The sequence below is a fragment of the Typopeltis vanoorti genome, chromosome 5, assembly GCF_054136105.1.
Source record: "Typopeltis vanoorti isolate ZY-2024b chromosome 5, IOZ_Tvanoo_1.0, whole genome shotgun sequence".
Lineage (NCBI taxonomy): Eukaryota > Metazoa > Arthropoda > Arachnida > Uropygi > Thelyphonidae > Typopeltis > Typopeltis vanoorti.
In genome coordinates, this window is record NC_143553.1 from 53688045 (window position 1) to 53704808 (window position 16764).

Consider the following 16764-nt stretch of genomic DNA (forward strand, 5'->3'; position numbering starts at 1 on the left):
GCAGCATACTGTAATTAGAATTCCAACTGAGTTGGGTAATAACTGCTTCTGTGGCACTTGTGGAAGAGGGGTATAGTTACAAAGATGGAGACTTCTCTGTGGGCAGGTTCATTCCCTGAATTCATAATTCATGGGATGAATCCTTATGAATAAGGTAACATTGGGGAGAGTTGGATCATCACTCAGCTTCAGATATATTTCCTGCAAGAAGCATATTGGCTTATACTTCTACAAGAGAGCCTTGGTGCCATCTCTGTTTTTTCGGAATCCACAACAAATCCACCAGTGTAGGAATATTTCTATTATTTCTTTTTGGTGGTATCATCTAACTTCCTATGTTGAGAGGTTTTGTTTTACTTAGTCTTGGATTTTTTCTTTCATAAGAATTGGGGATAGCCATTATCCATTTCTTCTTCCTGAAAAATATCTCTGAGACAGCCATATTCTACTTCCTCTAAGCCACTTAGTTTACTAGTTTTATCTTCCTGAGGTGGGCATGCAGGTATCCACGCTATCTCTTGATGTGCCTTCTAATAAAATTCCAGAGGCATGTCTTTGATATTCTGTGGTGCATGTTCCATTGTTTGTTTAATACAAGAATTTTTGTGTAGTGGGATCATTTATGCAAGCCTTCAGAAATGAGTGCATACTGATTTTTCTCTTTAACTCTAAGGAGGCAGTAAGCAAGTTATATCTTTCAGGGATATTGTATGTATATTGTGTATGTATATTGTGAGAAGATGGGATTTATGCTTTCTTTGCAGTTAACTCCCTTAATTATAACGTTTTGACACTTTGCTGTTATAGTCTTTATTCACACGTTCTTTACTGCCACACTGGGCACAACGGCAAAGCCATGGTCTTATTTCTGACATTTAAAGGACTGTAAGGTGTTTTGGGACAGAGCCTTACTGGAGAGTTGAGATATCCTGCTCTGACAGATAGTGGTGCTTTTGCTTTGTTAAAGGTAAGAATGATGTTTCTAGTGGGAACCAGATGCCCATCCCTATGTGTCAGGATTCTTCTTATAGTCATCACTTCATACTGAATATCAAGGAGGTCTTAATATGATATTATGCCTCTAGAAAAGTTTTATGGGGGGATAAACTTAATTAGTATTCTCCCAAAAGATGTGGCATGAGGTAATTTTTCTGATTGTGCTACTGTAGCTTCTTCAATGAGGATATCTCTTTAGTGCAATTTCTTTAAAGATTTTGGAGATCCTAGCAACCCTTCTAAATACTTCTGAAGAAGTAGAATAGTTTTCCAATTAAATACTCACCTGCTGAGTGTAAGATTAATGGTGTATTCTTTCTTATTTTGTTTTCTTGTTGGTGATTCTGTGGTTTCTGAACCTGACTGGGGCTTGTTCAGTGTCCTGATAAACAAGAGTATGAAAAATTATTTACTCTCAGTATAATTCAGTACCAGAGCTCCCTACCCACCACAGACCCACACATGGATGTCAACTCTCTAGCAAGCAATGACTGCACTCAGGAGTGGAATGCTAGGACTATCCCAGACTCTATATTGGCACCACAGCAAACCTTTCACCCTGTTCATGGACCATTGGGAAGGAGACATTTACTGTAATATTCCTGATCCTTACAGGCAAGCCCACTTGCCATTGAAACTTACTAAAGCCAAGGACTGGCTAACTTGCCGAAACAGATGCCAGAGTAGTGTGAGACTACCAGGATCCTCCTTTCCAGATGTCAATGGTGTGCATTGCACAGTGAGGTACTGAACCCCAGTGATAGTGGTCTGGAAGACAGGGTAGTAATAAAAGACTAAAGTAGGACAAAGAATGAGAGAAGCAGAAAAAAGAATAACAGTGCCAGTACCATCAATGGGAGATCCTTTCCACCATGAAAGGATGCCTGAAATGGGAGAGAGGTTGTAAAAGGAATCAGAGACAAAAGGTAACATAAAAAAGGTGTCATTCCTGATAAAAATGTAAGGATATGCTGGATGGATAGAGTAATCACTCTGAAAGACAAATAAAACAAAAAGTGACAGAATGACAATAGAAATCATTCAAGAGAAATGCAGTCAAGAGTAGTACATATCAAAGCTTCAGATAGAAAAAGCCTTCACGAGTCTGAAATTTGGAAAGGCAGCTTAAGTAGACATGTGACCAGAAATGATCAAATATGGGAGTTAAGTTTTATGGTGGCTGCACTACATATTTAAGAAGGCATGACCAGAAAGTAAAATTTCAGATGATTGGGATATACAGCTATCATAATGTCTATCATAAAAAAGGAAAAAAAACTAAAGGAAAATATTACAGAGTAATTTTTCTAATGAACATCGAGGTAAAATGTCAAGCATACCGGACAAGATACTACAAAAAAATTATGGAAAAGAAACTTGAGGAAGAGCAAGCTGGATTCAGCATTTGTTAGGATCAGAATTTTACAGTTGAAAAATCATAGCAATATAACAAGGATCTCTATTAAGTTTTGTAGATCTAGAAATGTTATGCATGCCAAGAGAAAATCTGTTCAAAACAAAAATGTTAGTTATATGGTGTATAGTCTATATTTAAGTTGTAAGTCGGCAGTTAGAATTGAAGGAAATAAAGATAGATGTTTGATGTATGTAAAATTAGTTGTAAGACAAGGGTGCACACTCTATTCATTGTCTGCATGGAACAAATGAGAGAATGGATGAAATTGGATTTATTGTATGCATGGATCAAATGATCATTCCTAAAATTGACAGTGATTAATTATCACATAGCTGCTCAATGATAATTTAGTAGCTCACCAAATTTCTGAGTACTATATAGGTTGCTATGAATAGTGCTACATGATTAAGTTTATTGTTGGCTTCCTTGCAACAGTTTCATTCAGATCAGAGTATTGCAGTCCTGATGAACAGATTAGTCTGTTCATCAGGACTGCAATACTCTAAGATTTTTATATTTTTGACTTATGCATGTCTAACCATCAATCGATCCAGATTGGTCTTCCTATAGCTGCCATCAAACGGTTGTTTTGCTAACTTTTCATCTGCCGTTCTGTTTAGCTGACTGCATCAGAAATTAGCTCTGCTAATGTATTTATGAATAACAGTGTTAGGTTCCTTTTTATTCAGAAGTATAACTTGCATGAAGTAAAAACTGAATATCTAATTTTGATATCACTTTTTTTACTTTATGCAGGTCAGTGGCACACCCAGAGGGGGGCCAAGGGGCCTGGGCACCCCCCAAAGAAAAGGAAAAAACACTAGAAAAATTTCAAAATCTTTTCCTAATTAAAATTCATTTTTTTTTTATTTTATTTATGTTGTGTGCTACTTATGAATTAGCGATCACTGCAGTTATAGGTCGTATGCGATGTGTAGTGTGTATTCGCAAAACGTATACTCAACTCGCCCCCCCCCCCCCAAGGTTAAATCCTGAGCGCTCTGGCCCCTTCCAAGATTAAATCCTGAGTGCACCACTGATGCAGGTGCACTCCTGAATAAATCCAATATACAAGTCTTCCTAATTAATTAAATTGAATAACTGCTGTAACAAGTTTAACAAAACAAAATCAGCAATAAAAATATAAAGATGACTTTGAAAATATACAAATAAGCAGGAACATAAAAAATAAATTGCACTCTCAATGGCAAACCTATATAACAAGCAAAATAGTTAATGGCATGATTTTTAGTGAAAATGGTAAATTAAACTGGAAATTGACTGAATAAGCAAAACTTGTTATGCTGTCAACAGCTGCAGAAAAAATTTGTATGGAATTTTAACAGAGATTAAACAAGCAAGTTGAAACCCAACAATATATAGTGTTTGAATTAATTTTAGCTTATGGATTTGAGAGTTAAGTCAGATATAAAATAGTTGATCAAAGACTAGAGACAACAGTGTGAAAGTTTGAGAAAGAAAAGGGAGTGACCAGATGGCATCAATGACAGAATCGCATGAAAAATGACATCAGAAAGGAACCTGACAATGTTATTCATAAATACGTTCTCAGAGCTAATTTCTGATACAGTCAGCTAAACAGAACGGCAGATGAAAAGCTAGCAAAACAGGTGTTTAATGGCAGCTAAAGGAAGAAGTCTGGATCGATTGATACAGTTTAAACATGCCTTACAAGTCAAAACTGTAAAAATCTTACAATATTGGAGTCCTGATAAACAGACTAATCTGAATGAAACTGTTGCAAGGAAGCCAGCAATGAACTTAATCATGTAGCACTATTCATAGCAACTTGTACAGTATTCAGAAATTTGATGGTGAGCTACTGAATTATCAGAGCAGCTATGTGATAATTAATCAATGTGTAGTTCAGGATTCATCTTACTTAGCAAAGAATTCATCTCAGTGTAAGGTTCTAAAATTTGATTGGCAACAATGAGATGCAAAGTATACACTTGGTGAGGAAATTTTGGAAGAAGTTAAGGAGAAAAGAGACTTGAGTGGTGGACAAGAATCTGAAGTTAAGAGATCACATTGCACAAGTTGTGAAATTATCACATCAGATTATGCTAATGATGCAGAGGACTTTTGCAGAAATAAAGAGGTGCTGATTCAATTATAGAAGACCTTATACAATCTTAAACTGACAGACATAATTTGCTGAACATGCTACTTTTCTCAAATAATAATGATTTACCTGAGAAACCTGTTTTATCTCCAGCTGTTAAGTTTCTTGCCTGATAAAGATAAACTCTCAACTGAAATTTGTGGGCTTCTGAAATGCAATAAATTATATAATTAATTATAATATAGTATATATATACACACACACACACACACACACACATTACAGCACATATAAAGAATAAATTTATAGGAAGCAAAAAGAACGATGACATGAAAAAACAAGTCCATGAGAAATTAAATCAGATAGCAAACTATGCACACAGAAATTATCATATCCTTTGCCTAAACCCATATATAATATTTCCCGGATCAGACTATCAGCCTAAGTACAAGACTAAGGAGTCCCAAGTTTTTCTCTGGTATGTGTTATGGTCAGATGCCAATTCGTTCATCTTTTCAAAGTATGCTGTCCAACAGGGGTGAATACTGGTCTTGAAATTCACACTTGCTCTTGTTATCATTCAGGGAGTGAGAGGTATAATTGAAGTCCGATTAGCAGAATAATGAATTGCTGACCATTTAAAACTATTCTAGTAGCAAGGCTTATACGTTGGTCAGACATAACTGGTAATTAGTTTACGGAATTAACAATGCATATAAAGTATATTAATTAAAGATAACTTTAATGAATAACTTCTATATTTCGGCAACGTCACACTGCCATCTTCAGGAACATAAAGATATGGTATGTACACGCAGGCACTAACACAAAGCAAATGAGAAAGGAAGCAAGAAACTAATATTGTTCCTAAAATCCTAATGGTGCCCTCTTGCAGGCTAATTTGGTAGTCTTGGCAGTTGGGCTGAAGTTCATAATGTAAGTCTCCCAAATTTGGGGTAGTTTCATGCACCCAAATTTGGTGAGATTAGGAACGTTTTTTTAGAGATGCTGAAGATTCTTTGAATAATCTTTCATATTTAAACTTGCTGCGATGAATTATTTTTGTTTTCTTCCAATGAATTTTGTGGTGGGTATCTAAGGCATGGTCTGCCAGCCCAGAGCGGCTGTACTGGTGAAACCGGATATAGTCAACATTCCTAACCTCAACAAATTTGGGTGCATGAAACTACCCCAAATTTGGGAGACTTACATTATGAGAACTTCAGCCCAACTGCCAAGACTACCAAATTAGCCCGCAAGAGGGCACCATTAGGACTTTAGGAACAATGTTAGTTTCTTGCTTTCTTCCTCATTTGCTTTGTGTTAGTGCCTGCGTGCACATACCATATCTTTATGTTCCTGAAGATGGCAATGTGACGTTGCTGAAATATATAAGTTATTCATTAAAGTTATCTTTAATTAATATACTTTATATGCGTTGTTAATTCCGTAAACTAATTACCAGTTACATTTAAAACTATATATTTAGAAATGTATGTGTATGATTGAATGTATATACAACATTTATTTTACAAATGATATTCAATCTTTTTCAATTTAGGCTAGTTGAATACAACTGGCTAGAGCTACTTTAACTGCATATGGCCTGTGTTTTAAGACGAGGGGAAGGGAGCAAAAATGACTGTGCGTGCATGAATTCACAGTGCTGCAGCAAGGATCTGGAAGCTCCCACAACCGAGCAAGCCAAGGTAGCTTTGACACGAGCAAGCATCGGCCTTTGGTACACAATGCAAAGCTCAATTATTGCCGAATAAGCTTAAGACGTCTTCTGCCTACAAAAATAAAAGCCTAAATGGAATGCTTATAAATCATGCATTTATTAACAAATAAATATTACTTCTTTCTCAAGTAATGACCTTGTGCAGCAAGCATAGAGAATTCACCCCTGCTGTCTGATCTAGAATTAGCATTGCCTTTGTATGTCTTGGTTATTTCTTAGGGATTTAAAGGCTAATTTTTCTGCTTTGGTTAAATTGCAACTTAGCAGTTTATTAGAATGTAGTATGTTGGATGTTTCCATCTGTATTCTTTCAATGTGGTATATGAAGTCTAGTTTGTTAATTGACCTGTGTGTGATAGTGTAGTTGAAGCTTTTTGCAGAAGTAAGAGTTCTCCTTCATTAAGGTTGTAGCTAGATATGTTGATAACTTGGCCTTGGCCATTGGTGGTTGGTTGCCCATTTGTAATTGGCTACTCCTCTCGATATGAAATCCAGATGTCTGTTGTTTCTGTGTGCCAGGTGTTAAAGTTAGTGTTAGAGAGGCTAGTGAGAACCAGGATCCAGAACTGAATTGACAACAATGGTATTACCTTTGATGGATAACACAGATATGCTAGAGGGAAGTCATGTTTTAGTAATCTACTTATTACAATAAGGTGACAATTGCATTGGATGAGGGAGACAGATATACAATAGCATATTTAGACTTTGTAAAGGCTTTTGACAGATTACTACATGATAAGTTGACAGTCAAACTAGAGCAGAGATGGTTGGATATTAGACTAGTGCACTGTATTGCAGATTGGCTATCTGATAGATGTTAGCAAGTTGTGTATTGGGGGAGCAATATTCTAGAAGAGGAAAGTCACTAGTGAGGGCAACAACAAATTCTGGAAATGATGTGTAAGACCCTAACTTGTAGAAATAAGGAGATTCTGGCTCCATTATATAAGATCTTGATTAGGTCACATATGGACTATTGTGCACAGATTTGATCACCTAGTTTTTAAAAAGGATGAAGAGATGTTGGGAAGAGTCCAGAAGTGGACTCTTTCCAACATCTAAGTTAAGAAACAACAAGTTTCTAAGTTAGTTTCTGATCTCTGGAATGTTGAATATAAAGAAAGTTAAGAAGATGCAATTTTCAGAGTCTAGTGGATAGGAGAAAGAGGGGGTAATATGACAGATGTACAACTTGGTAAAGGGTTGTTATAGGATTAACATTGAAGAGGTTTTTATAAAATGGTGGGAGATGAGGGAGAACAAGAGGTCATTCCTGGAAAATGTATAAGGAGGGTGTGAGCAAGGGATTGAAAAGTAGGTTTTTTTTTTTTGCATGGCAAATTGTGAATGATAGGAATACATTGCTTGAGAACATGTGGTGTCTGTAGAGAATGTGTTTAAGGCACAGTATGATGAGCTGTGCATATAAAAAAGGATCTCCTAGATGAGACTGACTCCCTGGGTCTTAGGATAACAATAAAAACACTTTAAAATATTCAGTAGACTGTGTAGGAGGACAATTTATAGAAAACTCCTTTCAAGTTTCACTAATTATTTAAGTTAAGGTAAATAAACTTGAGATATTTAAGGCCAGTGTTGAAGATTTGATATTTATAGGAGTTTTTCAGTGCATTTTTCACAGCAATTTAGGGAATTTTAAAATGCACCGAATTGTTGGGAGTGTTTTCTCATTGTGCTGGAAATATCGTGGTATGTGTGCACGTTCCTGGCAATTGCCAGTGATACTCATGATGTTTCAGAGTTTCACATATGTGCATCACTATGGGTTTGGAGATTTTTGCTGGTGCAAAATGATAGGCTACATGGATGGAATGATTTTTGTAGTTATTTGGTCACAGATAGCGTTTTTGTTTTGGGACAATAAAATCAGTTTCATTCTTTGTGAAAAAGGAATAGATGCCATTAGAAACAAAAGCCCAGACCTTTATTAGATCATTTGTAATCTAATAATGATACAACAACATAGTTAAAAAACAGTATAAAGGTCTAGAAGAAAAGATCTACAATGAAATGTAGTGTTATTTTAATATACACAGTATCTAAGTTATGCCACCTATGATGAGCATTTCATAGAATAATAAAAAAAAAAACCAGTGATTCCAGATTTCACTGAGATTTGTTCACAAATCATTTAACCAAATCCAGAACTTAACTGTGATCTGCAGATTAAACAGATTATTGCCAAAACCATAATCATTTCAGATTTGATTCAAGATTCCTATTCAATTAGAAGGGTTCTTTTGAAACTTTTTATTGCTTTCTTTATCCCAAGGAGCCAATGACAGCAGACAAAAAAATTCTCTCTTTTAATTTAGAAACACAATGCAATTTTTTTTATTGCATTGAATACACATATTTAGATACTATATTATATAGTGAAACCTGTGGAGTATTCATCATCAAATTCCTGACATGTATCCTCAAGGGGTACAGGATATGATAGTACTACATGAAAAATTTACATCATTAGTAACTTCCTATCTACAATTTTCCTCCAAATCAGTCTGTTATTTGTCAAGACTTAAACATTATCAGATCTCATATTTCTATCGTCTAAGGAACTTTGTACCGTATCAATCCACCTATATCTTGGTCTTCCTCTGGGTCGTTTTTCTGCTAACCTGGCAGAGAACACTTGCTTTGCTAATCTTTCCTCTCCCATTCTGTTTAAGTGACCATACCACCTGAGATTAGCTCTGCTAACACATTCCCGGATGCTGACAATGTCTAGTTCTTTCCTAATATCCTTGTTTTTAATATGATATTGCCATTGATGCCATTCTGTTCACACCTCTAATCTTTCTCAGGACTCTCATATCTGCAGTGTCTAGTCTCTGGTCAAGTGTTTTATTTCTGACCCAGCTCTCAGATCCATAAGTTAAAACTGGTTTAAATACTCTTTTGTATATAGCTAATTTCTCTCTTATTCCATATGAATCAATTTCCTATTGTACCAGCTTTGTTGATTCTGTCATCTATTTCCATATTTAATTTACCATCTTCACTAAAAATCGTGCCTAAGTAGCTGAAATGTTTTACTTGTTCTACAATTTCTCCATTCACAACGCAGTTTCAACAAATTGTTGAAAAAATATTTTCAACAATTCTACCTATTTTTTTTTTTTTTAACGCTAACCTTCTTACCATATCTATTACAACAGTTATTCAATTTAGTCAGGGAATCTTGCAAACTTGTAGCAGATTTATTTAGAAGAATAACATCGTCCGCATAAAGCAAAGAGCATACATTAACATCTCCAATTCTGATATCATCTTTAATACCCCTTTCCTTCATAATGTGATCCATATAGATAATGAATAACAGAGGGGATAATATACATCCTTGTCTGACACCAGATTTAACATTAAACCATCTTCCTGTACTTCCTTCAATTCTAACTGCTGACTTGCAATTCAAATAAAGACTAAGTATTGCTTAATATAATGCCCCATTGACACCATATAACCGTAGCATATTGAATAGTTTCTCTCTTGGCACCTTGTCATATGCCTTTTCCAGATCGACAAAACTTAAATACAGATCTTTGTTATATTCCCATGATTTCTCAACTATTTCTCGTAAAGTGAAGATCTGATCCTGACAGCCTTTATCTGGTCTGGATTCAGCTTATTCTTCACCAAGCCTTTCTTCCACAATTCTTCTCAATCGTTTCTCAAGTATGCTTGCATAAATCTTGCCAGGAACACTCAGTACCTCTAGGAAATACCTCTATAATTCTCACATTTAGTTTTATTTCCCTTTTTTATATATGGGTACTATTAGAGCTCTACTCCAATCATCAGGAATTCGTCCCTCTCTCTCCAGGTCTTCTGAACTATGCAGTGCAGCCACTGTAAGACTTTTATACCACCATACTTCAGTATTTCTGGTCGAATATCATCTACTCCTGATGCCTTTCTCTACTTCAAGAATGGTTATGTATTCTTGACTGTATGCCTATTGAGTGTTTTTTTACCAATGTGCTATCACTGCTTGTTTCATTTAGCAATTGTTCGAAGTAATTACTCCATACTTCAAGAATATCTTTTTCTCCCATTTTCATGTCACCTTGTTCTTCATCTCTAACTCCTTTTACAGCACTCCTTCCTCCATTTCTAAGCTTCTTCAACAACCTCCAGAATATCTTTCCACCTTCTTGATATTTATTTCTATGTTCTTGCCAAAGTCCTCCCATGACTTTTGTTTAGCTAGTTTTACACAGTGTTTAGCTTTCTTAAATTTGTCTCTGTATTCTCTAAGAGCACAAGCTGACTTATTTGCCAGGAACTTTTGAGATGCTTTCTTCTTTTCCTTCCTGTGTCCACCATGGAGTTCTGATTTTTCTATCTTTGCAGACAACCTCACCACATGCCTCTCTGGCTGAATCAATCCAGGTTTTCTTCAAGGCTTGCCACTGAATCTCCAAGGTTTGGTTCCTGTTCTCAAACTCTCATTTTATCTTCAATAATCTTTATTAAAAAAAACAACAACATGTAAGTCCACAGTAATAACTTTAATAAATAAGGTAGATAATTCTTACTAAAAATAATAGTACATCTTCAGTGTTACAAACAGATAGGAATAGAATACAAGTAACAAATATTCAGGGGATCACCTATTAAAATACAATGTTGTCATAAGCTAGGAAATGAAAGAAATTAATAAATAATTAATATTTAAGATTAGTTTTTTAATGATTACATACAATAAAAGTCTCCCAGATCTTCGAGAAAGAGAGGCAATCATTTTGATTTAAATTCGGTCGGCGTAAAAAAGCTTCACAACTTTCTTTAAAGAGGCGTTCATATTTGAACCTGCATCTATGAAGTAGAATAGCTTTATTCCACTGGATATTATGGGTAGTGGTAATACTGTGTTGTGCTAGACCAGACTTCTGCGGTTTGTTGTAATCAATATAATATTGATGTTCTTTAATTCTTTTTTCCACAGAACGGCCAGTTTGTCCAAAATAAGAAACATCGCATTCACAAGGAATTTTGCAAACGCCAGCCAAAGACAGAGATGATAGTTTATCTTTTGTAGAAGGCAATAAGGAAGAAATTTTGTTGATAGGAATATAAGTGGTGATATGTTATTTTATGTAATCATTAAAAATCTAATTATCTTAAATATTAATCAATTTATTTCATTTCCTAGCTCGCGACAACATTGTATTTTAATAGGTGATCCACCGAATATTTGTTACTTTTATTCTATTCCTAACACTGAAGATGTACTATTATTTTTAGTACGAAATATCTACTATTTTATTACTTATTAATTCAAGTCATTACTATGGACTTATGTGTTGTTGTTTTTTTTTTTAATAATTATACTATGCCACAGGTCCCTCTAAAAATAATAATTCAATAATCTTTGTGTATTTTAGTCTACATAAAGATTATTCATAACTGAATAATATAAAATTGAGGATAATCCTCAATTGTATGAAATAAATTTATCAGATATATTTTAATTTAATTTTAATTAAAGCCAATTTTTTGTTTCCACCTAAAAGGTGCTAAAACACATTACTCTATGCACAGAGGTATTCCAGCATAAGCATGTGCACTAACTGTTCCTTTGAATGTAATTCCTAGTATTGTTTGTAATAACTGTACTGGTGATGTCTTAAGATACTTAAGACGAAATATCTACATATTATATTTTAATTACTGTGGTATACATGTGAATTTTTAGTCAGTTACACATTCCGATATGTTCTAAATAATTACATTCATTAAACTTTACAAGAAATAACTCATCCCTAGTTACGTGATATTCAAATTTATTTTAGTGAAAGCAAAGCAAATCTTCACATTAGACAATCTATAGATTAAGCTTAATAATCATATTGCAGGCTATTTATTTAAGAGCACAGCTAGCAGAATCACATGTTAATTCCAGAATCCAATTTCAGAACAATTCTCTCATTCCCACATTTTAAGAAGCAGTATGAAATTATAGCTTTTTGTCTGAAGCTTATCCATTTCTTCAATGTCCTCTTCATTGTGCACCTACCACTACATACAAATGTCTGAAATTTCACTCTACGAGGGTGGTCTGAAAAGTTCTCAGCTTCAACCATAGATGGCAATACTACCAGCAAGATTTTTTTTCTAAGTTGATACATCTGTTATAAGCATCCATGGGAAATTAAGTCATTCTATCAAGTAGTTTGTTTTATACAGCTGTCTAAAGCAAAAGTGTAGTCTGTATCCCTTGAAATGGATAAAATTGAGTATCATGTGGTTATAAAATTCTTTGTAAAAGAAGGCTTAATGCCAAAAGAAATTCGTTCGAAGTTCATAAAAGTTTATGGGCACTCTTCTCCTTCATTTTTGACAATTAAGAAATGGGCTGCTGAGTTTAAATGTGGCTGTACCAGCCTTGAAGATGATCCACATGAAGGATGTCCAAAAAGTGTAACACCAGAAATCATCGATCAAGTGCACAATATGGTATTGGATGATAGGAAAGTCAAAGTGCATGAAATTGCTGAGACTATAGGCACTTAAAAAGAATGTGTAGGATATATTTTGCACGAAGAATTGCAAATGAAAAAGCTTATGCTTGCTCACAGCAGATCAAAAACGCACTCGCATGAAAATCTCTGAACAGTGCTTGGAGCGTTTTAGCAAGAATAAAACTGATTTTGTGCATTCATTTATTACTATGGATGAGACTCTGATTCTACATCACCATTATTCACCATTTTGAACATTACAGTGGAGAAGGCAATTATATTGGATAACTGGGAACCGAAACAATACAGATGTCAACTCTATACATTTCATTTCCACATAAATCTTACTAATTCATCAGTAATCATTGAAATAGAATTTTAAAAATGGAGTCTGACATAACTGTAATAAATTAGGAAATCTGTTTGTTTTTCCTCTCTTCAGCTCACAGATACGTTAGCATCTGAAATATTATAATGCTCGGTCAGTGGGAGTTCTGTTACTGCAACTGTGAAGCAAATTATATGGGAAATTGGTTATAAACGAGAACAGTTGTACTTAGGTGATATAATAAATGAAAAATGTGGCTGCATATAACTGAGATGCTGCCATTATTCTGGGTATACTGGAGTAATGTGAAATCTGACTTCAGTCATTTCATATGCCCACTCAAAGCAAATGAAGCATAACAAGACTTGTTATTGTAAACAATGACTGCAGAAAGCTCATTTTCTTCAGCTGAAATATTTGCTTTCTGAATCTTCACATACACAACTCCACTTTGAAAATGAAAACTGTTAAATTCAAAGAGGATGTAATATCTAAGGCATACTGATTTATAATATATTGAAGTGCATCACAGGAATATATAATTATTCCTCCCTCCCTCACTCTCACATAGACAAATATATAATTCCCTTTGTTAAAAAAAGAACGTTAATGTATGATTAAAGCAGTATACTTTAATCATACATTAATGTTCTTTTTCCCTAGAATTTCACCGCCAATATTTAACTAGCTTAAGTAATCTTTCTACATAATGGAATAACACTCTTTTCTTATGCATTTTCACAATTATCTTTTTGTTTAATATATTCTAATCTTGTTCACATATATGTAATTTACACTCTTAGATGCAAGCAAATTTTCTATTATAGGGTCTTTGCTTGTTAAATTATGAAAGAATAAATTCTCTTAGGAATTTTATCAATCACAATTTAACACCTTATTTGTGTGTATATTCTGTCAATGTTTTGTTGCAAAAGCAGCCTTGCCCACTTCCTATAGATGGAAAAAAAAACAACCATTATTTATTTATTCAAATTAAGTGGATATTGAATCCAACATTATTTCTTAGCTGAATAAGAAACTCAAAGATAGAAAATCTAAGAAAATACATTATGGGGGAAGGTCACTACCCAGATTGGTTTAGAGACTTTTTTTTGAGGTCTCAGTGATTACATTACATTACAGATTACATTATGGGAAAATACTAAGGACAGTGATCTGAGCTTACTCCACCTTTACGAGTTGCCCCAGCATGTACCAGGTGTTGGCTCACGCTTGGACTTGACGAACTTTTAGTTTTCTATATTCAGAATGAAACTTAGATTTTCTATCTTTGAGATAGCACGTGGCGGTTAATTTGAGCTGTGCTGAAGAAAGTGATTTTTTAATTGGTGAAAGTGCTGCTAAATTGTTTCTCAGGAATACGAGTGTACTATAGTAGTTGTTTTTTGAAGTTAGTGCTGTCGCGACATTGTGCATTTTGTTTATCGAGAAGATGGGGCAGATGCATAATGGTGGAAGACAAGATGAAGCTAAGTTTTCATTACTGTATTTAGTTTTATTTCATTTATTTAGCGTACTTAATTTTTTATTTTGCTTGTAATTGTTTATACTTTTCTTATTTATTTATACTTCCTAATACTTATTTAGTATTTATTTTTGACACTATTTTGATTAATTAACGATCACGCTAGTAGTCTCTTGGCAGTAACGAATGATGGCGGATTCAGCTGCAGTCGCAAATGGCGTGTCGCAAAGTCCTCTGCCATTTAGGCACTCTATTATAAACAATATAATAAGGGAGTTTGTGGCATGCAGTATTTGCGGCATGTATGCGTCTCGGGAATTGGATATCTGGCTTGTAAGAGAGCAGGGGGGTGCGCGTGTGTTTAAAGTCCAGGCAGTGGGAAGAAATAAATGCAGCAGATATCTCAATAACTGACCTTGTTGCTGCAGGAATGGGAAATGAATACAGGAAGACGAGTAGTGTGATAGGAGAGAATGAAGAAAAAAATGTGAATGAGAAAATAATAGTTGATAGTGTAGAAGGTGTGAGTGACTGAAAGTTTAGGAGATGGTTTTGTTTGGGAGAGTGAATTTCAATTTAGAGTGACTGACCTGCAGAGGGAGATAGAGGAGCTGAAAGAGGAGGTGGAATGTCTTGGGAGAGTATGATAAGTATGAAAGATGAGATTAGGAGAATGGAAGAGATAAATGCAAGACAAATCTGAGTAAGGGAGAGAGAGAGTTTTGGGAATGATAGGAGATGAGAGAAATTTGTGAATGATAAAAGAGGAGAGAATGGAACTGGATGTGGAAATGGAAAGAATGGAAACAGGAGAGAGAGAGAGAGAGTGGTATGGGAGTGCTAGAAGAAGAGAGAATGGAAACAGTAGAAGAGATGGAATGAGAGAGAGGTATGGAAGTGCTAGAAGAGGAGAAAATGGAAACAATAGGAGAGAGGGCAAGAGGTATAATGTATGGGGACTCAATGATACGTGGTGTTCAAGATAGGATGCGTGAGGAGTGTTTGCCAAAGATAGAAAGAGTGGCTTTGGCAGTTAAGAGAGGTGAAAGGGTGGATGAGATGATTGTGATGGTGGAAACAAATGACTTGAGTGGTGGTGTAAATAGGGCAGCAAGAGATATGAGATTCTTGCTTGAGGGTGTACGAAAGAAGACACAGAGAGGAAAGATAGTGTGTGTTGCCTAGGTATGATAATGACGAACTGAGCAGAAGAGCAGTAATATTGAATGACATGATAGCTAGAATGTGTGTCAAGAGAGGACTGGAATATGTGGATGCTTGAGGTGCATTTGAGAACAGAGAGGAAATGTATGCAAGAGACAGCTTACATTTGAATGAGGAAGGATGTAGGCATCTGGAGAGATTGCTGTTCTGAACAAGTCAGTGTGCCCCAGGGAGGATGGTAGCAGGGGGTGGCCTCTTGTGGGAATGGGTACGACATCAAGTAACACTGAGCCTAGTGGAGTCTAGAGGGGATAATTCTGGATATAGAAACAACAGCATTTATATGCTATATACTAATGCCAGGAGTATCTGGAATAAGGGAGAGGAATTGGTGGCAGAGATAGCATCAGCCTGGCCAAAAATTATTGGGATCACTGAGACGTGGTTGACAGAAGAGAATATAATAACAGGAATAGAAGTTGCTGTGTACAGCATTTTTCGGCAGGGTAGGAAGGGAAAGCGTGGTGGTGGAGTACTGCTTATGATAAGTAACGACTTATGTCCTCTAAGAGTGGAGACTTTGGAAGGCAGTGACATTAATGACTTTGAAAGCATATGGTGTGAGGTAGAGGTGGGCAAGACAGGATATTTAGGGGGGGGTGTTGAAACAGATCCAGGAGTACAGAGGATGGGGACTAGGAAATGTTTACACAGTTGAGTTTGGCAAGTGCAAGAAGAATGATTGTTATGGGAGATTTTAACAACAGTAGTATAAACTGAGGAGAGGAAGATGCATGCAGCAATAAGGAAATGGAATTTCTAGAATTCTTGAGAGACAAATATCTTAGGCAACATGTAATAGAGGGAACAAGAGGTTCCAGAGTTTTGCATTTGGTTATAAACATCAGGAGTTGATAATAACTGAGATGACATCTCTCCCACCAGTTGGAGAGAGTGACTATGATTTTGATTTGGAAAATGAATAGACATGCTGGAGTATCAAAGAGACAGGAACATATGTGGAATTATAAGGCAGGTGATTATAACAGTCTAAG

At 35.4% G+C, this 16764-nt stretch overlaps 1 protein-coding gene across 3 annotated transcripts in view; it reads right to left on the reverse strand.

The window, feature by feature from the left end:
- Positions 1–16764, reverse strand: part of LOC150106416 (dysferlin-like) — a 328783-nt gene that overhangs the window by 202369 nt on the left and 109650 nt on the right. For all 3 annotated transcript variants that reach the window (XM_090393128.1, XM_090393127.1, XM_090393129.1), the window contains exon 31: positions 4629–4706. In XM_090393128.1, coding sequence (XP_090249254.1) covers positions 4629–4706 — 78 coding nt within the window. The remainder of the gene's footprint in view (positions 1–4628; positions 4707–16764) is intronic.